At 44.3% G+C, this 21449-nt stretch overlaps 1 protein-coding gene across 10 annotated transcripts in view; it reads left to right on the forward strand.

The window, feature by feature from the left end:
* LOC137877551 (voltage-dependent P/Q-type calcium channel subunit alpha-1A-like) overlaps positions 1 to 21449 on the forward strand; it is a 52110-nt gene that overhangs the window by 25735 nt on the left and 4926 nt on the right. For 5 of the 10 annotated variants that reach the window (XM_068717530.1, XM_068717522.1, XM_068717526.1 and 2 more), the window contains 14 exons: positions 2410 to 2526; positions 2760 to 2825; positions 3094 to 3191; positions 3395 to 3545; positions 3968 to 4095; positions 5702 to 5798; positions 10250 to 10364; positions 10905 to 11012; positions 12025 to 12128; positions 14073 to 14188; positions 14397 to 14529; positions 16309 to 16422; positions 19825 to 20038; positions 20129 to 20472. In XM_068717530.1, the coding sequence (XP_068573631.1) occupies positions 2410 to 2526; positions 2760 to 2825; positions 3094 to 3191; positions 3395 to 3545; positions 3968 to 4095; positions 5702 to 5798; positions 10250 to 10364; positions 10905 to 11012; positions 12025 to 12128; positions 14073 to 14188; positions 14397 to 14529; positions 16309 to 16422; positions 19825 to 20038; positions 20129 to 20472 (1905 nt within the window). The other 5 variants (XM_068717525.1, XM_068717523.1, XM_068717524.1 and 2 more) reach the window with 5 other exon arrangements.

The raw sequence follows: 21449 nt of genomic DNA on the forward strand, positions 1-21449 counted from the left end.
ATGGGTGAACATCTCCTGAAAGCCTTATATAATTGTCCCAGTTGGTGGGATGAGAAGAGACCAGACTCCAGCTAGCCAGCACTGAGCCTCTGACAGCAAGGCAGGAAGCATGCTGGTGCTCTGTAGCGAGTCAGTGCACAGCTTCTGCAAGCCAACTAATAGCCAATCTAATTATCAGATTGCATCTCAGGTTGTCCAATAGGGGCTTTAGAGCTGCATCAGACATCTGTTTAGTAACTACAGCTGAGGGAAAAAACAAAAAAAACTGTTAGAGCAAATAAATACCTGAACATCATAGTTAAAAGCAAGTGGTCTGATTAACTAGATTAGTGTTAGTTACATTATTGCTACAGAGAGCACTACATTGCTTTGAGTCAGTGATGCCAGACAGTTCAGTTCAGTACAGAGATGAGACGAGAAATTAACCTGCTTCTTGTGTTAACTTGTGTCTGTAATGACTGTTCATTTCTTTCTTGTTTTTATCTTTTTACATGCTTTCTTTAAATCGTCCGCAAACTTAACGACGATCTACTGTAAACTACTTCGCCCCACCCCCCCTTCTCCCCCAACACCTACTACTTCCTGCGATTCCATCCAATCAAAATGCACTATGAATCCTCTGTGTCCACCCATGACAACCGGCTTGGTCAATCTCTCTGGTTGTTCTTCGAACCAACCAAAAAATCCAAAAATTTGCTGCTATAAACCATATGTCTGCAACATCCACATGTAGATGGTTTGTAATTTTTTTGGAGATCTTATTTTACTGCATCTGTTTTAACTGCATCCCAGCAAATGTTATAGCTGTGAAATGTGCATGTTTTGCTTGACCCCCCCCCCACCCCCTCCCCCACCCAGCACACAGAACCCGTCAACCTCGAGTGAGCTCTAAATTTGTACAATTTTCATTTGTAGCCCCCTCTACCAGTCACTGTATCAATTCATATATTTTATACAGCCGTAAATCCTACCCACACTGCACATCCTTTACTGAGAACTCGTGTTCGGTTTGTAAAGGATTGGATTGTATAAACTGGAATTGATTGGCAACATATATCCGTTGAGATTATCCATTCATTGTATGTGCATACATAGACACACAAACACCCACACACACACACACACACACACACACACACACACACACACACACACACACACACACACACACACACGACAGTGACTGGGAGAGTGTTTCCTGTAGCGACGGAGTGAATCCAAAGCTTTGCCCGTGGCAGAGAGAACAAGTGATGCATGCTGCCCTTTGCATGTCTCTGGAAAGGAACCTTTTATTTTCACAACACACGTACACACTCAGAGCAATGTAACACACGCTGTGTATAGATGGAACCTGCATGTGCCTGCTGCCAGTCCCTTTGGAGCACTTCACGTCTCACTTGAACTCACCTCAACTGCACATCTTTTGTTCTTTACTGTGATACGTGGTTGGAGAACTCTGTATTACAGGTTTCCTTTACTGTGATACGTGGTTGGAGAACTCTGTATTACAGGTTTCACATAAATTGATGATAATGTGTGATTCATTTTTAAAAATAAAATGGATAAAAATATCAAGTTGAATTGCCACATAGAAACACGGTTTGTAAGACACATAATCTGGTGAGACTCTAAGGAGACCACTTTAGATAGAATGACCTTAGTTGGTGCTTCCACCACCCTGGTGCTCTTATTCGTCTGTGGCATGACGTCAGAATGTCACGGGACTCTGGCAGCCAATCCTATTGGACGGTGCGTCGGCTGCCATTAGCTTTACCGGTTCGCCTTGTGTTAGTGCACATCTGCATGCTGTGGGCTTGCTTCATTTTTAAATATTGCATATTTTGCCTTGAGAGAATTAGTGCATTTGGTTGTCTTTCCAAGGAAATGCCCTGACGTCCCTGCACTCTTAACTAATCACCATTCCTACCACAACTATTACTATGTAACCCAATTGGATGAAACTAGTTAGATTTGGATGATTTCCCTTCCCCTGTGTTGTTTGGTTTGGTTTTGTCTAACTTAATGGATATGAAAAGCTTGTTGGAGCCTTGCTGATTTGAGTTTGGTTTGCTTTGACTTGTTTGGCTCCTGATTCTTTTATTTGTATTGAGTTTGAATCTCCCTCAGTTTGGGTTTGACTGTCCTTTTTTTTTTACATTTTTTATGTTTTGGTTGTCTAAGTAAAATTGTTTGCACACTGTGCATTACAACTAACTACTCTTTCCCTTTATTCCAACCCCCAAATCCCTCTATCCTCTTTTGCCTTTCTCTACTGTATTCTTTCCCATTTTCATTACTTTCCTATCTTCAACTTTCAATCTCAATCCTCTTTACGCCCCTCCTCTCTCTGTCGCTTTCTCTCTCTCTCTCTCTCTCTCTCTCTCTGGTTATGTCGTGGCGGTAATGTAGGATAATTTCATCAACCTAAGTTTCCTGAGGCTGTTCAGGGCAGCTCGTCTCATCAAGCTGCTAAGGCAGGGAGAAACCATCCGTATCTTGCTCTGGACCTTCGTTCAGTCCTTCAAGGTTTCCACCCAATTATACAGCATAACACACACACACACACACACACACACACACACACACACACACACACACACACATCATGTGCATTCATATTTGTAGATTTTAATGAAATACCCATATCCAATATTGTGTCTATATTCATAGACAATGCCCAGGTGCAGTCGTGTATACCGTGCACCGTGCACTCCTATGTATCAAACCTAATACCAAACGATTAATCTGTCTCTCCTCAGGCGCTGCCTTATGTCTGCCTCCTCATTGCCATGCTGTTCTTCATTTACGCCATCATTGGCATGCAGGTGGGTGAAAGCCTCAACCTAAAAATTGCTCGAGTGCTTTAAGGATACATTAAATATATATTTTTGGGATAATGACGCTCAGGAAGATGTACAGAAAGAGAATGATAATGGTGGTAATGGTCATGAGGATTTGGTGCATAATGGGAGGGGGGATTATGGAAGTGGCACGTGCAGTAAAGGATTTAGTGTTCAGGTTTTAGGCCCTGCTTCTCAAATAAACGGGTATTGTCTGGTTTTTCAGTGTTAACAGTGTGATTGCATTCAACAGCTGTTTGGGAATATCGCTATTGAAGAAGACGGAGAGAGTGCCATCAACCAACACAACAACTTCAGGACCTTCGTAATGGCTCTCATGCTGCTCTTCAGGTGCTTGTGTGTGTGTGTGAGAACATGGTGGGGAGAGAGAGAGAGAGAGAGAGAGAGAGAGAGAGAGAGAGAGAGAGAGTTTACTTTGTTTGCAACTCATTGTTATCGTCTAAACAAAGTATGGGATTCTTGAATAAACGTCCGAAACCTGGCAGACTTAATACTCCAAATGTGTCAATCAAGTCCGTTTGTGTGTGTCGCAGGAGTGCAACAGGAGAGGCGTGGCACGAGATAATGCTTTCATGTCTGGGGAGCAAGGGGTGTGACCCTCTGTCAGGGAATCCGGAGCCAGAGTGTGGCAGCCAGTTTGCATACCTCTACTTTGTCTCCTTCATCTTCTTCTGTTCATTCTTGGTGAGTATGTATATATTACGTAATGTAACGCCCTCGGCTGCACCCTAATATATATACAGTAAAAAAATGTGTTTTATGAGAACACCTTGTTATGTCAGTGCAACTTCATCTGGCATGGGATTAGAGTCCAGATGGGAAAGACACACACTCATTCAGTCTTTAATCTAAACAAAGACATAATCAGATATGCCGTTCCTCAGTGTCTCAAGTTGTTCTACAGCTGTTAGTTACGGCCCGGAGAGGAAGTCAGTAATTCACCAATTGACTAGCAACTCCACATGTTTCTGGTGCTATTCCATAAAAAAAACATGATTTACTATTAATTATTACCCTGACGATGTTGTGAAATCAGTTTTGAGTGGCTCCGTTTGTCAGATCAGATGTTGACCCTTTCTCCTTTTTGTGTGTGTTTTCATGTGTAGATGCTGAATCTGTTCGTAGCCGTCATCATGGATAACTTTGAGTACCTGACCAGAGATTCGTCCATACTGGGACCTCACCACCTGGATGAGTATGTCAGGATATGGGCCGAGTATGATCCTGCTGCCTGGTGAGCGGTCGTGTGCATGCACTCACGGTGCACATGCACATACACACACATACCTGCACCCAACAGTAATTTAACAGGCCTTAACACTGACATGGTGCACTCTTTATGATTACTCAATAACCCAGCCAAAGATATATCCATAAAGGTAGCACATTTCTGGCTGTGTTTGCACCAGTAGTCCACATACAACCACACAACATTACTTAAGACCTGTCTACATGCTTGTGCTTGTTTTAACATGCTTGTTACTACAGAGCAAGGCCCAAGCAATGGAATCTGTAACTTCTCAACAATGCTGTAAATGTGTGTGAGTTTTTAACTGTGCACAGCATCAGCACAGGTTGTTTAAGATGGTCCGGAAATAGACAAAAGACCAACAAAGCACAAGTGTCAACTGGTTAAAAGAACAGAATTTTCTAGTGAAAGAGCTGCAAGGGTGCTGTAACGGATCGGAGCATAACCTCATCAGGCATCTGGTTATCTCTCTCACACCATACAACCTCTCCCTCCTCCTCCTCCTCCTCCTCTTCTCTGTAAAGTGTCCTGAAATACCCCTCACTCCTTCCCAAACCGTTTCACTCCTCTGGAATCTGCATACTGTTAAAAAAACAACTTAAAGTGGCAACGTCTACACTCCCAAACAAAGCTCCCTTGTTCAACTCTGTAGTCTAAATGTCTATAGTGTAGACATGCTATGTTTCATGGTATCTGTATTCCAGTGCCTGTGTGTTGCCCTCATGCTGTCCTGTAGACTGCTCTAAACAGGGAAAGTGTTAAAGAAAGAAGAAGAAATAAGAGAATGGAAGGCAGGATCAATTTGAAAGGGAAGATGGATAAAAGATTCAAATGAGAAAACAGTTATCGGGGAAAGAAAATGAAGGAGAGGTTCAAATAGTTGATTGCAGGTTGTCGAAGGCTAAACTACATGGTTCATAAGCATTAGCAATCAATCGACATTGTTTAAAAATGTATAAAATGGTATCTGAGAATGTTCCCTTCCTTATAAACTAACATGCTATTTTCAACCCGACCGTACTCTGAAATGGACACCACTGCACAGGAACCAGAAGACAGGGATACAAAGACGCTTGGCTGACATTGAACACATATTTAAGAGGGAGGGGATCTGCACATCACAAGCGGCTATTAAAGCATTTAGCTGTTTACCAAGCACATGCTTTTCTATTCAGTTTGCAATTCCTTAATCACGTTGTGCACACATCCAGTTAGGGGTTGGACTGCAGAGTGGAAGGAAAGGCCTAAGGACGAAGAGTAAGAGAGGGAAAAAAAACAACAGGAAAAAACAGATTTTGGATAAGTGCACTGTATTGGCAGTGCTAAGGACCACATTTACTAATGTGTGGCATGCAGTGTAGTGCGTAGAGTGTGTGTGTAGAGTTGCAGATGTGCCCACAGAGTCTGCTATTTACAGTCAACATGTTGGAAAGTATTTTCAAATACTGTGTACTTGTCAATCTTGTGCTCTTCCTCCCAATGTTCTCTCTTCTTTCTGGATGTGTGTGTGTGTGTGTGTGTTTTTCCTGTTTGTGTGTGTGTGTGTGTGTGTGTGTGTGTGTTTCTTAACTCCCCTGTATTCTTCTTGCAGCGGGCGCATTCATTATAAGGACATGTACAGTTTATTACGAGTTATCGACCCGCCTCTCGGCTTAGGCAAGAAATGCCCCCATAGGGTGGCCTGCAAGGTTTGACTTCCATTCAAACAAAACCTCTCAACCACACTTGCTAGCCACAGCATCCAGGAATGGAGTGAATGCCGCTTTATTTCTTTCTTTTTCATTTCAATTTTACAACTTCTTTTCCACCATTATCGACTTGCATTCTAAACTGCTGTGAGAATGTGCGGGACAATGCAGACACCCAGGGGAAGCATGTGAAATGCACTAAGTGAACTGAGGGGAAAAAAAAAAATCAGTTTTACCACTTTGCAAATTTTGTTTTTAAGATATGGAATTTTTTTTCTTCTTCTCCTGAATATTCTTTTCTTTTGCTTGGAGCTATGGCTATAATGAAGCAAGCTACGGTTGCTCACTGTAGTGTTGCATTGTTCTTGGTTTTTGGGGGTTGGGGGAAAGACAGAAACTGCATTGACACCCCTTCCTCCTCCTCCTCCTCCTCCTTCTCTCCTCGTCCGAGCAGCAGCAGCTTGGTGCTTGCTGTCAAGCTCTGCCTTGCTCTTCTGTGCAAACACACACACGCACGCATACACACACACACACACACACACACACACACACACACACACACACACACACACACACACACACACACACACACACACACTCACACACACACAGGGCGTATGCCTTTATTGTCTTCTGATACTATAAGAGAACATTTAATTCTCAAATTCCAATCCTCTTGTTGTCTCCCCTCCCTCTGTCATTTACTCCTTCTCTTTTTTGACTTGACAAACTGTTAGAGAGAACTGTAGCTCATAGAGAAGCCACACGGCCAAATCAGCCCAATAACCTTGTCTTTCTGTTGTTTTGTTCTTCTACTTTGTTTTGGTCTTTTTCTCTCTTTTTCTCTCTCAATCTCTGACACTGTGATCCTCTTCTCTCTTTTCAATTCTACCCTCTAATCAATCGTCTCCTCAATCTCTCTCTCACTGCATCTTTTTTTTCTCCCAATTCCTCCCCTCTTGTCTCTCTCCCTCTCTCGATATCTCCATCTCTCCCCTTTTTTTTTGTGCTGTTGTTAACGGGGTGATGGCACTGGCTGATGATGCAGTGGCAGGATCAGTTGCAGGGAAATGTATGACATGCTGAGGCACATGTGTCCTCCACTAGGCCTCGGGAAGAGGTGTCCAGCACGGGTGGCCTACAAGGTCAGAAAGGACCCCATCTTCACCCGAGTCTCCTATGGGTGTCGGGGGGGGGCTTTGGGGGTCCAGGAGGGAGGGGCCAGGGATTTTAAAGCGCTCAACGTGGTGTCAAATTTAGTGTCGTTGTTTCTTTAGTTTCTGTTTCTGTTTCTTTTCGTGGAAAGTGGGGGGTGGGCTGGTCGGTGTTGTGGCGTTGTGTGGTGGTGTGGGACTGGTGGGGTGGGGGTAGCAAGACAATTAGGGTGAAGGGTTAGGCGGGGGTGCGTATCCACAGGAGGGGACGAAGAGAGGGACCTTCTCAGCTCGTTTGCGCCGTGTACGACAGACACACAAGCTCACTTACACCAACACATGACTAAAGCCATGCACAGTACAATCCACAGTGTCATTTTTAAGAGTATCCACCAACGCAGTTATTCAATCATCTAGGTACAGCAAGCGTTAAATAGATGAATTAATTAGGCAAACGTTCCACTCATGTAGACACACGTGCTCTTACACAGAAACATGCGTGTGCAGCAGGGCTTGGAAGGTCCGCTAGACTTACGTCCTCTGACTCGTTCCGTCCTGTGGATGGGGCAGACACACACACACACACACACACACACACACACACAGAATTAAGTCTACCTACACATAGATATTATCTGTTATTTCTAATGGTAGAGAGAGCAGAGGGGCTTGTCTCAGTGATGTGTTTTCCTCAGAGAGCCTTTGGTTGCCATACAGAAGCAGTTCTTTTTCTGTCACCCTTCATGTAGCAGCTCCAAGCCCCCAAGCAGCCTTTTTCTATCTGCAAGTCCAATCTCCTCTTTGTCCTTTGGTTCTGTCGTCAATGCAGTTCTATTCTGTTTCCAGCCCCCCCCCCTTCATCTCTGCATATTGCTCCCCTCCCCACACATATACACTCCCTCACCTGCCTTCTGCATGGCCGATAACCACCACCACCACCACCACCACCAACCCCAACCCCATGCACAGACCCCCCGTCTGTCGAATAGTCTGCACACACACAATTAATCTCAGACATGTTGTTATCAGAATAGAAACATACAGAATGATAACAACTCAACCTCTATGTTGCCACATGTTCCTGTAACTCCTCTTGTGAACGACATGACAGTCTCATGAAACATCATTGGCAGATCACTGTGAGCCTCAGGGGGCAGCCGGCCAAACAGCCTGTAGGCACAGGAGATCACTCCCATCGCTAACCATTGCTTTATCCAACTCCCCTCTTCTCCTCCAGCAGACCTGGGGCAAATAGTGCCGACATGTTATGCCGTTTACCGTTCCATATGGATCAGGCTTAAATACAAGGAAGGTATACCAAACTCATTTGTATTTACCTTCTACGGTTATTTTCTTATAAAAGAAGTTTCCATTCATGATGTCCACTTAATTGCACTACTAGAAAAGAAATAGTTGTTTCCTGTGTGGACTAGAATGTATTATTTGACCCAGGTCTTTTTTTTTCTCCCAACCTTACATTTGATGCTTTCCTTTTCTCCTCATCCTAGAATCCATTCCTAAAAGCTTCCTCCCTGAAAAGCTAGACACTCTATCCCCCTGCCCAACAACCTAACATGCTTTACATGCATGGTTTTGGCTTCCCTAACATCTCAATCTGACCCTTTTTATAATGACCACTGGAAGAATTTTCCAGAAGGCCGCCACCTCTGTGTTTATGCCTTACCCTCCCGTACCACTTTCCCTAAGCCCCTTGCCAATGAGAGAAATCCAAACGTTACCTTTGACCTTCCAACCAGTCCACAGAACAATGACCCGTCTAGCTCCACTGCTTTTAACCTTCCATCTTCTCTGTCCTGAAGAGAGACAGCAGAGCCTTCAGGCAGGACCGCTTTCTTACAGACACCGACAACTAGGTCTGGTGATGTTCCTTTCTTTTTTTTCTTAATCTTTTCTTTTGTTTGTCTATTTTTTGGTCACATTTTCTCTTTACACGCTCCAGCTCATAACCTATTAACCTATTGATTTTTATTTCTCTATCATCTCTGTCTAGGCTTTCCCTATCAGCTCGTATTATTTCTTTTTTTTTCTGGCAGAACAGATATTTCTTTTCACCTCATATTTTCTACATACACCTGGATTATTTTCGCCTGAACAATCATTTTGCATCGTAGCACCAAAACACTACTTCCATGGTGGCCATTTTTTTTTGTTTCCTCTTCTTTCTTTTTCCACAGAATGCTGCTCTCTCTCACCTATTAACCCTCCAAGTCTGTGCCCATTTTTTCACAAATTAGACATCAGATAATTATCGATTGAGCTAGATGCTCTATTATTTCCACCTAGCCCCATCTTCTACAAATTGTCTTATTCCCTTCGATAACAGCCACGTTAAAAACAACTCACAAACTCATTTTAATGTCGCCAACAGAGGATGCTTTCTGTGTACGGCTGTGCAGCTGCTTGTCCTGAGAGGCATATTGCGTGTGCATCGCATGCTGCATGAGGGTGGGAGGTGCAAGAAGGGTTTGGGGGAATAGAGATTTCAAGAAAGTTTTGATGGATGGATTAAAGGAGCGGCATTTAATCGGGATATGGGGGGGGGGGAGCATGATATGCTGCATGTTTGGGTTGTCGCCGTCTTCTGTCACCAAACACACACGAATGTCACTCTGTCATCTGTGAGTTGGTGTGTGTGTCTTTGTACTGTCTGTTTCAATTATAAACCAACAAGACCTATAAAGGATCAAACCAATCAACAAAATACACAGTGTTCCCCTTTCTGATATCGGTCCCTTGGTTGTTTTTTGATCATTGGTTTGTCGTCTGGTCTCTGTTGTTTTCACTGTGAACCTCCAAACCCCCAGAGGGAGCTCTGGATCGTAGCAGCGGCCACTCGGCCTGTTTCTTTGTTGAAGGCTCAAGATCGCCAGTTTAACCAACCTGTGAGGTCTTTTGAATTTCAACCAACATGCAGAGATAACATTATGCCTATAAGATAAATTAATATATAAGTTGAGGGAAGATTCTGAAAAAAAAAAAATGTCTTCATTTAATACCTTAGCACTCACAGGTTCTCTCATATGGCAAAACAGATTCAAATCTGAGAATCCCTGAAAACTTTATATAAAATGTGCTTAATTTGACAGAGGCTGAGCCGTTTGTTAAAGGTAGACAGACAAGAGTGAGAGCCTGCTACAGATTCTATGCAAAGCTCCTTTAACCTCCTTTACCCCCCCCCCCCCCCCACTCCCCTCTGTCACCTGGAGGTTCCACATACATACCACTCCACTTGCTTCCCCATTTTCTCACCACTCACCCTGATTGGCTCTCCCACAGAGACTGCTCCGTATGGATCTACCCGTGGCCGACGACAACACGGTCCACTTCAACTCCACCCTCATGGCCTTGATTCGCACAGCACTGGACATCAAGATCGCCAAGGGTGCGGAAGGTTTGGAATCCCTCTTTCCTCCTTTACTCCAATTTTCACATGCTGTCTTCTCCTCTTTCTTATTCCCCCCCCCCCCCCCCCCCGTAGTGCAGTGCTGTCTGCTATTTCTGTGCTGAATCCAGAAACCTTCAGCTCTTCCTGACGCGTCTCCTACAGTAGCTTAAGTACAGCGTGGTTTCCTGTGTGTAGCATGTTGTGTGTGTGAGGCTGAGATCCTTTGGAATCAAGGTTCTTTCAAGTCCACAACTGAATCACTTGTGTGCATTTTTTTAGTGCAGTTATGATTTGATGATTGCAATGATCATAAGCTTACTAATGAAAATTTTGTTTGTTTGTCTGTCTTTTTGTTCATGTTTGTATGTCCTCTCTTATACCTTTTTTTTATCAATCTGAATGGGTATGAATGATTTGTATCTATGACTAAACTGCTTTTTTTATGTACATTCCTGTTTGTGCCTGAATTTGTGTCCATGTTGGGCATAAACGTCCGTGTATCTATATCTATATATGTGCATGCGCGTGATGGATGAATCTGCTTAGGTGGTATTGACAAGCACCAGATGGACGCAGAGCTGAGGAAAGAGATGATGGCGATCTGGCCCAACCTCTCCCAGAAGACTCTGGATTTGCTGGTTACGCCACACAAGTGTAAGTTGCAGAGTGTTGTGCAGGCGCAGCAATGTGGCTTGGATGCAGCCACCCTGTGTGCCGCCCAGTGCTCCAACGTTGTTTCTCTTCACGCCACCTGAGGACCGCTTCTCTCAGCCAGTCTCTCTCTTACTGCTGCACCCTCTGATACAGCTGGCACATTAGCTCGCACATCCACACCCATATATATCTATATACATATACACATATCTCAGATCTATGAAGACATAGACAGAAGCACTGAGAAAGCACGGGCTGCACGGTAGACACAGAACAACTAGACACACAACAGCTTAACTCTTGTCCTTTCATTTAGCCACAGAAACCACACTTTGCCAGAATCCACCCACCACCCTTCTCAACCTCTCTGTGCCTCAGATCAGAGGGTGCCTCACTATAGATCAACCCTCTATAGACGTCTTTTCACTTCAGGGGCAGTCAGCTGTGTGCCCTAGGCTGGCTCTGTGTGATAGAATATAGTGTATATTTGTAGTCATTATTACACTGAGAACAAATGCACAGGTGCTAATGCACTAGCTGCATGATGTAATAGTTGCTTTAGTTTGTGAAATGCGTGAGATTTGCTCTCCGAATGTATTGTGCATTTAGCATCACATTTGCAAACGAGTCCAAAGAAGTCAAGATATCACAGATTTTATTTTTTTATTTATTTTTTTTATTTTCGTCGACGACTTGGTTAAATTTACGTTGATTCTTGCGATCACATGATTGCAGATTCCTGGAGCGACTGAGTTTTGCATGATCTATATCACAATGAGATGCTTTGATTACAAGGTTTTACCTGTGACAAATATAAATGCTATATAAAATCAAACTAAAGTAAGATACAGTAAAAAAAAAAAAAATCTGTCTGTGAAAAGACTATTTGCTCAATGTTGTGTGTGAGATGTTTCTCTGTTTGTGTGCATGCCTCACCCCTTTCTACCATTTCTCGCGCTCAGGGTCCATTCCAAAAGGTCTAATCTTGCAGGGTAACTTGTCATTCTCTCAGCAGCCACAGACTTGACAGTGGGGAAAATCTACGCCGCTATGATGATCATGGAGTACTACCGGCAGAGCAAGATCAAGCGCTCGCAGGCTCTTCGTGATGAGCAGGTACTGCTGTCTCAGGGGGAATGAATAGCGCTCCACTCTACCTGCATCCGACCCTTTAAAGTCAAAGGCAGACTGACTGCACTGAAATCAAGGCTGCAGGGCTGTTCTCCCATCCCTATAAGCCCGGGCTGTGACAAACCTCTGAAAAAGGACTGACATAAGGATGTGGACAGTCACCTAAAAAAGGGCTCAGAGAAAGCAAACGCTTCACAGAAAAACACAAATCTAATGCTGTCCCATATGCAACGCCGCTTCTCTGACAGCCAAAACAGTGCTGCCATCTGCTGGGCAAAGTTTATTACTCTTTGCGTTGACAGTAATTTTTTAGTATTGGCAGAAAAAATGCAAACAATTCATGATTCAAGTACACATTTTTACAGATTTAAAATGCTAATTGACTAGATGATTTATATCACAGTGTAGCAGTTATTTAGCACAGGCTGAAGTGTTGTCAGAGCCCTTAAAGTGCCCATGCCTCAACAACATAGGAGCCCACGTAAGGGTTTCTTTTGTGTGTGGACTGCTTTTAAAGATACTGTACCTCCTCACTCCCCGTCACACATGCTCGTAAACCTGACCTAAAGATTTGCATTTTGACATTGCTGCACCCTAACCCGTCAGGTCAGTGACAGAGGTGACCACCCTCCACATTCATTTTGCTGTCTTTCATCGTCGTGATTCAGACGATGAGATGATATCAGAACTAAAATGGAATGGTCCCTAACAGGTTTATGCAGCCAGCATGGACTATTTCAAGAGCTGCATGCTTCTGAGGACACTCCCCAGCCTGATAGTTCATTGCACGTGTAAAGATACCTCCAGTGTCTCTCAGAAATCAGCAAACTTCCGTCACCCTCTTTTTGCTTTCTCATGCACTTTTTTTTCTCCTCCTCCTCCCTTCACAGTCCTCTGGCCACACACACACAGTGCTCCACACTTCTGTCCAAACATACTGCACATCATCTCCTCTCCCCAGTCCACCTGCTGCATTGTAGGCCGCTGCCCGTCTCGACCACGGCAGCAGCACCGGCCTACCATATGTTGCAGCGACACCCAGTGATTCATCATTAGTGCCGATATCATCACACAACAAAATACAAGGGTTATGTGTGTTTTACATGTTGTACATTACATTTTATTTAGTGTTTGCACTCATTGACGGAAGGTTTGCCACAATTTGGATTTGAATAAAGGTAGAGGGAACTAAAGAAAGACTCATTTTGAAATCACAAAGCTCAAATATTGTAAAAATTTCAATGCGAAAGATCACATTTGACATGTGCTGGAGTTTAATTGTTTTCATCTAACTTACATGTGTAAGTCGTGTTTATTAGGTAGTACTGTTGAGACTTTTTCAGTAGATGACTCGTAAATGGATGACAATGAACGTAGCGTTGTCCCATCATGCATTTCACCTGCTATATGTTCCCCTCCACAGGATTGTTGCAGTAGTTATCTGCCATGACGTCCTCCATCCATCTTTGAACGAGGCCCACTCTTTTATTTCTCCCCTTGTATATTCTGTTTTTCTATCAACGTTAGAGTATTTAGAGCCGTCGTCAGATGAAACCCAGAATGATTACTGATCGTTCTCTTTGAGCTCCAGACAGAGTGGGTGAATTCCACATCCTTATTGGACCTTACAAAGCGTTCTAATAGTTAGAGTCGTGGACCTGGAGGCCTCAAAGGGCTGGCAGGTCCCAGAATGCCCTTTGTAGTCCATCCATCCCTCTCTCCTGCAAGCTGCTGGGCATCAGTCGCTCAAGACTCCCTCCCCTCGCATTTTATTCCACTTTTACCTCATTACTTCTTTTGCCTGACCTCGCTTCAGCCGACAAGCCCGCTCTCTACCTGCCCTCTGTTCCCTGCTCTGCCCCCTCTCCCTCCATTTCCCTGTCAGTCTGCCTGATAGCTGGCGACGGCCATGTTGTATATCTCACACAGAATCGAACGCCATTACTGTTTCAGCGCGTGGAGCCTCCTTCCCCCACCCAGGATGGGGGTCCGGGACTTAACAACGCCCTCCCTCCACCTGAGACAACGGAGACTGTCAACAGCCTGTGAGTTGGATCTGGTTGCCTTGTTTCACTTGACAGGAAGTGGTTTGTGTAAAGCAGACCAATTAAAGAAGGAGTGTCTGCGATTGTGTGTGTGTGTGTGTGTGTGTGTGTGTGTGTGTGTGTGTGTGTGTGTGTGTGTGTGTGTGTGTGTGTGTGTGTGTGTGTGTGTGTGTGTGTGTGTGTGTGTGTGTGTGTGTGTGTGTCACAGGCCGGTGGAGGGGGGGGTCCCGGAGAGCCAATCATGGGTTACGGCTCGCGCTCAGGAGATGTCCCAGAAGGTCGGCAGCTGGAGCCCTGAGGGACACCCTGAGGACGGCCTGGGACGCATGAGCAACTCTCAGGTAGAAAGCGCACACATGCACACCAGCCAGGAGCGCATCCAACAGCACTCACACACGATACAAATAAAATCCATCTTTGTCGTACTCCAAGTTGGTGTGGACAAGTACTCAGTCGACCCATTCAACATTTGTGTTTTACTTTCATATCATTGCTACCAAATGAACTCCCAAAGAAACATTGAGGACACTTGAATGGTAAAATGAACTACGACCTTCACGTAGTTACAGAAATCCATCTCCATTGAAAGATGTGTCTCCGTTATTCATAACCTCTGTGTGTTACATGAATTAGATGAAGACATAAGGACATCAGGTTTGTATTTCCCTTCATTATAACTGAGGTTAAAGTAGAAATACAGCTTCCTGTTTCATGTTTTTACTCTCCATTCTAGTCAAATCAGTATCAGCAATATGAACTTGGTTGAGGGTACGCTTGCCAGTAGTTGAGAAAATGAACAACATTCTACTGCAGTACTGTACAATCTGAAGCCACGAGGCACAAACGAGAGAAGCTCATATTGTCCCATCTTTGCTGCCTTGTTGCCTTTTATTGTTTCTACTCAGTAGGTCATTTCCATGTCCTATGATCTCTCCTATCTTGGTTTTTCAGTTAGCATTGACATGGCATTAAACCTTTCTTTGACTAGTTCCATCTCTCAAACCTGTCCTCTTCACACAATGTTTTTATCTTACCGAATTTTCCTTCACCGTACATTTCCACATTTCATTCAGAGTCTATCTGGCCTCTGTCTTCAGAGTGGTTCACGTCTCTGTCATCATAAACCTCTCTGCTTGTAGACCTCCTGGAGGGCCTGACCAGTCTCTGCGTCAGTCAGCCCTTTATAACACTTCTCCGAATCAATCCATAGAGGTCTAGGAGAAGTTTACACTCAGGAGTTGGATAGAAGAGAGTGGCTGTTGGCTTCATTCAAACTAGTTTGAATGATAACCTACAGTTAGATAAGGCAAATGGAAATTATAAAGCACAAACAACGACATGAGATATTAGACAACAAATGCCTTTACGGGAAAAACACCACCCAAACACTAACATGTAATGAGATGACAGACGGACTCCAGACTCCATCTCTACCGATGATAAATGCTCAACTTAAACAACAACAACAACAAGTGCCACACCTCTGTTTTAAACAGCACCAGCTGCCAGATTCAGCTCCTCAAGGTATACTCCAAACAAAATAGAATTTGGCTTATTTGCGCTGGGGAATTTGCTTGGTATCACCTGGAGGGAAAAAAATAAGGCTGGCTTTAGACTTGATAAAAGTTGTTTTTACCCGTGTGCCGCCTACATTGCATCAGCGCTTGCACCTGGCCAACACTGTCATGTGATCACTATTGTTTTTCACATGTCCTTTGGGCTGCAAATGGGTTTCCCTTCAAATCCATTCCTGCTCTGACTCGCAAGCTCCTCCGTCTGGCATCGATGCCGTTAAACAAAGACTCTTTGCATTTGCTTTACGCTCCGTTTTTGACAGCAGCCTTCGCAAACGAGGAAATTTGGTTTTATTTGGAGTATACTCGTGAACTTAAGACCCAAACAATCGATTCCTTTTTTTCATTCATTGCACAATTTAAAACAAAAACAAAAGTCCCTCCTCACACTCACCAAATTCTCCCGCTGACTACTTTTACCTCTCTGAGACCCTCAATTCTCTGCTTTCTTTGGATAACATAACTTTCCCCACCTACCCCCCCTGCTCCCTGTCAGTGTTCATGGCAGCCGTCACACCATCTCCTGCTCTCCTGCTCTGTTTTCAGACGGTAGAGATGAGAGAGATGGGGCAGGATGGTTACTCGGATACTGAGCACTTTCCACCAATGGAAGGCCATGGCAGGGCCGCTTCCATGCCCCGCCTCCCAGGCGACAACCAAGTGAGCAGCATTCTCACCTTTCCACTCTCTTTCTATTTCCCCCCCCCTCATTGTCTCTGTTCCTCATCTCCTTTTGTTTGAAAAGATCATATTCTCGAAGGTCTGACTTGTTGCTCAAAGATGTATTGCTGTGGTTACTCGAATCCATGTTGGAGAAAGTTTGGCACAGGGTCAAAAGGGGTTTCTGCTAAATGAAGGCCTTATCGACAAAGTCCTATTACTCCTGGTGTGGTTCTTTTAGACACATTTTTTTTTTAAGCCAAAGAACCACCAATCATGTGACTAACATTAAACAAGATGTGCTATTGTTACAATATTTCTGGCTAAAACATGGACATGTTTTGCTGAAATGTTGACCTCCAGTCTTGAGTTCAAAAGGACCACAGCAAGGCAAAGTGAGACCTTCAGCTTTTATCTCTTCCTCTGCTGTTGTCGTCATCTCTTCCTCTCATCCTGCCTCCTGCATGGAGAGTTTTTATCCGTGGGCGTCCCGTTTCCATCTGACACACTCATCCATTTTATCTTGTTTCACACTTCGGTGAGTGCTCTGGTTGTCATATGCACACAACGTATTTATAAATACAAATGTGCACACACAAACACACACACACACACTATACATACACACTTCTCTGCCCAACATTGTTTCCTCTTCTTTTGGCAAGACTCTGATTACTTTTCTTGATGTTTTTGGTACTAAACTGTCTTTTCCTTCCTGTCAAAGGTTTTGCCTGTGCTGAACTCTTTGAATTTTGGGGGCTTTTGTTGTTTTTTTGTTTTCAACAAGGACTGGAACCAGCTTGATATTGCGTGTTACATATGTGTGTGTGTGTGTGTGTGTGTGTGTGTGTGTGTGTATGTGTATGTGTGTGTGTGTGTGTGTGTGTGTGTGTGTGTGTGTGTGTGTGTGTGTTACATATACAGTATGTGTGTTGTGTATATGGGTTTGTTCCGCAGTTTTTTCTGTGCCCTGAAACTCATCTGTTGTCTGCCGTTTGAGTTAAGTGTAATTGTGTGTGTGTGTGTGTGTGTGTGTGTGTGTGTTTGTGTGTATGGATATCCATTTTTATGTGTACTTTGCTGATTGTCGTCATTGCTGTTGTGACCGTAGTGCTGTTGTTTGAGCATTTTCATGGTGACCTTGTCTATATAACCCAGTTTTGGCTCCAAACACCCCCAGTCTCTGTGGTAAGTGTTTCTCTTCCACCTTCACTGCTGCTTGGTGTCTAATCAGACTCTCTTTCTCTGTCCCTCCTTCTCTCTCTCTCTGTCTTTCACTTTCCTCTCTCCACTGTGGCACCCCATCTCTTTTTGGGTTGAACCTCCACCTAAAACTCTTTGGTTTTTAATTGTACTCCACTGTACCCCATTTCTCTTCCATTGTGGATCAATCCATCCCCGTCTCCCTTACTTCTCTTCCTCCCTTCTTGGTTCTGTGTGTATGCTCCATGTGTGACCACACCTTTGGTGTATTTGTGGCTCTTTGTGTGTATGTGTGTGTCTTCTCTGTGCTCATACAGCAGCGGAGGAAAGGGAGACCACGTGGCAGTAACCTCAGTGTATGTACCCTGTCTTCCCTGTCTCGTCTCTCTCTCTTCCTCTTTCTTTCCTCTACCTTTCACTCTCTCGGAACTTCTTTTTTTTCCTCATTTGTCATGTCTCCATGTTGTCTCTTTATTATGACAGGGGTTTTCTTTCCAATTGATTCGGACCACCTTTTCTGGCATGACCAAATCTGATGCCAGCCCAGCTTCCAAAGTGAACCCAGCGTTCTTAGCTTCTTTCTCTCTCTGTTCTTCTCATGCACCGTAGTGCGTGTGGTGCAGTGGATTTGGAATTGGAATTGGGCTGAGCTCTGCACGTCCCCTGTCATCATCAACAGTCATGCCACACTGTCTTGTGGCTTCTCTCTCTCTCTCTCTCTCTCTCTCTCTCTCTCGCTCTCTCTCTCTCTCTCTCTCTCTCTCTCTCTCTCTCTCTCTCTCTCTCTCTCTCGCTCTCAGCTGCTAGTGCTCTGTTGCTCTCTGTCCTCATGCCTGTGTGCTCGTCTGTAACGATGTTGTCAATGTTTCCCCCCGCCTGTGTCCGAGTCTCCATTCTCACACCTGCATGCAAGAAAATTGTTGAAATGCGTTTAAGTGGGAGCGTATTTATGTGTGTGTGTGTGTGTGTGTGTGTGTGTGTGTGTGTGTGTGTGTGTGTGTGTGTGTGTGTGTGTGTGTGTGTGTGAGATGAGAGACAGAAAGAGGAATGATTTGAGTATATGTGCGTGTAAAGTGATGTGTTGTTGGGATTCTCAGTGCTACTCCTATGAGGCCATAAACTGGTGTTAAATATATACATCACCTGTCGGTTGATTTGTCTAACACACAATAACTGGGAAAACTCAGCCGCCAAAAGGATCCAGCACTGAAGAAACCTGATACCAGGTCAGCAGCTTGTGGCACCGTAGGCTTTTGTCCTGCTGTCCCACCTCAGAGTATGAAGCCTCTGGGTGGAGGCTTCAGGACAACCCCTATTGTAGCCTGCATGGCTGGAGGAAAGTAGAGGAAATGTGTCATGTTCTGGGGTTTATGGGTGGTGTGCTGTTGCTAGTCGTACTGAGATTTCTATCTCCTTTATTATTTTACAAAGCAAGTTACCGAAGCATGGAAGGCATGGCCGTCTGCCATCATCTCTTTTACTTTATTTCTTTTCTCTTACATTCTTTTTTTGATCCTCTGTATCAGGGGTCGGCAATTACTACAGTTTCAGCCCTGAGACGGTTTTTCTTAACACTTTGGTGGCTGCCACAGGTGCAATGGAGACACGTGTCTGTTGTGTGAAAGCTTAAAATGTATATTCTTTTATTCATCTGGAAACATACAAGATCCATAACATCATCATAAATAGTTTCTTATTAAAATTGGTTTTATTAGTTATTACTCTGTGGATTTCATTGGACTTTATTTCAGCAACAGGAGCTCTTTACATTAAAGCCTGTTCAGTAGCGTGGTGCAGAGTGACGGATGGATAAATATTAGATGGATAATTCAGATCTTGTGCTGCTATTTTTAGTAGGAGACAAATAATTCTGACGGTACCAAATCTGGCCCATGGGCTGCTTTTTGCCGACCCCTGCCCTATAATCTGTCTACATTTTTGAAGAAGCATGACTGGAAAAATATTACTAATGTGGGAGTGTATGATTTGGGAGGGGATGTGGGAGGACGACGGGTGGGCTTTCATCAGGGTTCAAGAAACGGACGCCATTCACACACATACACATACACACACATACACACAATGTCTCTTAACCCTCGCAGACAACACCAACTCGACAATCAAAGGAAACATCTCTCCCTTCATCTCTCCCTCTCTCTCCCTCCCTTCCTCGGTGGGTTCTCGCTTTTTCTCTCTCAGACCATCAATGACAGCAGTCCCATGAAGCGCTCAGCCTCGTCGCTGGGCCACAGCAGGTCTGGACGGGTCCACAGAGACAAAGGAGGTGCAGACGACTACAACATGGAGTCCGTACCTGAAGAGGGGAGAACTTCCAGACATGGACACCGGCGAAAAGACCGGAGTCACCGCGCATCTGAGAGGTCCCTCTGTCGCTACACGGAGGGTGACACAGGTGGGAAAGACCATGCTGTATCTAATGTCATAGCAATCTTTAGTGTTTTCACCACACACCAGTAATAACTTCATTGAACTCCACCATCAGGCCTGGGCACAGACCTGAGCACCACCACCCAGTCGGGCGACCTCACGTTCAAAGATAAGGACCGTGACAGAGATCGAGGCCGGTCCAAAGACCGAAAGCACCACCATCATCATCACCACCACCACGGCTCCGTGGACAAGGAGCGCTATGTAGCAGAGCGAGGGGGCGAGTTCGGACACAGGAACCCCCGTGACAGGGAGCACGACAGGGAGCACGACAGGGAGCACGACAGAGAGCATGACAGAGAGCACGACAGGGAGCACGACAGGGAGAGGGAGAGAGAAAGGGACCGGCGCTGGTCACGATCGCCCAGCGAGGGTCGCGAGTGCATGACGCACAGACAGGTGGGCTTCTGGGTATTTGTGTGCATGTGGTGTCTAGTGTGCAGCAACGGAAAAAAAAGCAGTGATATGACCACATTTTCAGTGTTTTGCTGAAAAAGGGGGCCTTTGATGGTGGTTAACTGGTGCAATCAACCTAAAATGCCTTGATGGTATTTTCTGGCAATAAAGAAACACCGATGTGGTTTTATGATGAAAGTTATCCGGGGGCCCTCTGGATAAGGGAAAGAAGTACGAAGAAGTACTATAAACTCACTGTTAACCAGAAAGTATTTGATATTATAATGAATAGTTATTATAGGACTAGTTGACCTTTTGCTGCTGCCCTCAAATTAGAGGCCAAGACGTGTTGTTGTCCTTAACAACACAAAGTTGAGTTCAAACTGGTAAAGATAGTATGGGCCCTTTATGTACATTTATATATACATATATGTTTGACTACATGCACCCAAACATATTCATCATTGTGGGTATAATCATGTGAATCCAAGTAAATGTTTGTTAAATGAAGTCATTGTTCCAACAACCAAACAAATATGCATACAAATGTATATTTGAGTACCTGACTGCCGTCCTTATCTGCCCTTCCTTACTGTTTTTTAACTGCCAATGTTCTCTCATGTTCCCTCCACTACCTTTCCTTTTATGGCATCCTCTCCAAACACATCATCTAAAACATTTCCTATTAAAATAGGAAACAAAAAGATGATCTGCCTTTGCTGAGAAACTTCTGTGATGCACACTGTCCAGCCTTATTTATTGATTCTTTTGTGTTATAACTTGTGTTACAAAAGCTGATTGGGAAAGAATTGCCCCCGCCCCCCCCCCAATTAACTTTTGCCTTAGTGTTGTAAAAAAAAAAAAGACTTTCTAGAACTTGATGCATTCATGCAAGTTAATTAAAGCCAAACCCATTGTATGTATGTTTAGTCATCATATTAACCCTGTACCTCATTTGTTGCTCCAGAAATCAACCGTTT

Source organism: Cebidichthys violaceus, unplaced genomic scaffold (assembly GCF_023349555.1).
Source record: "Cebidichthys violaceus isolate CVI_PGR_0920_01 unplaced genomic scaffold, fCebVio1.0.p SCAF_218, whole genome shotgun sequence".
NCBI classification, from domain to species: Eukaryota; Metazoa; Chordata; class Actinopteri; order Perciformes; family Stichaeidae; genus Cebidichthys; species Cebidichthys violaceus.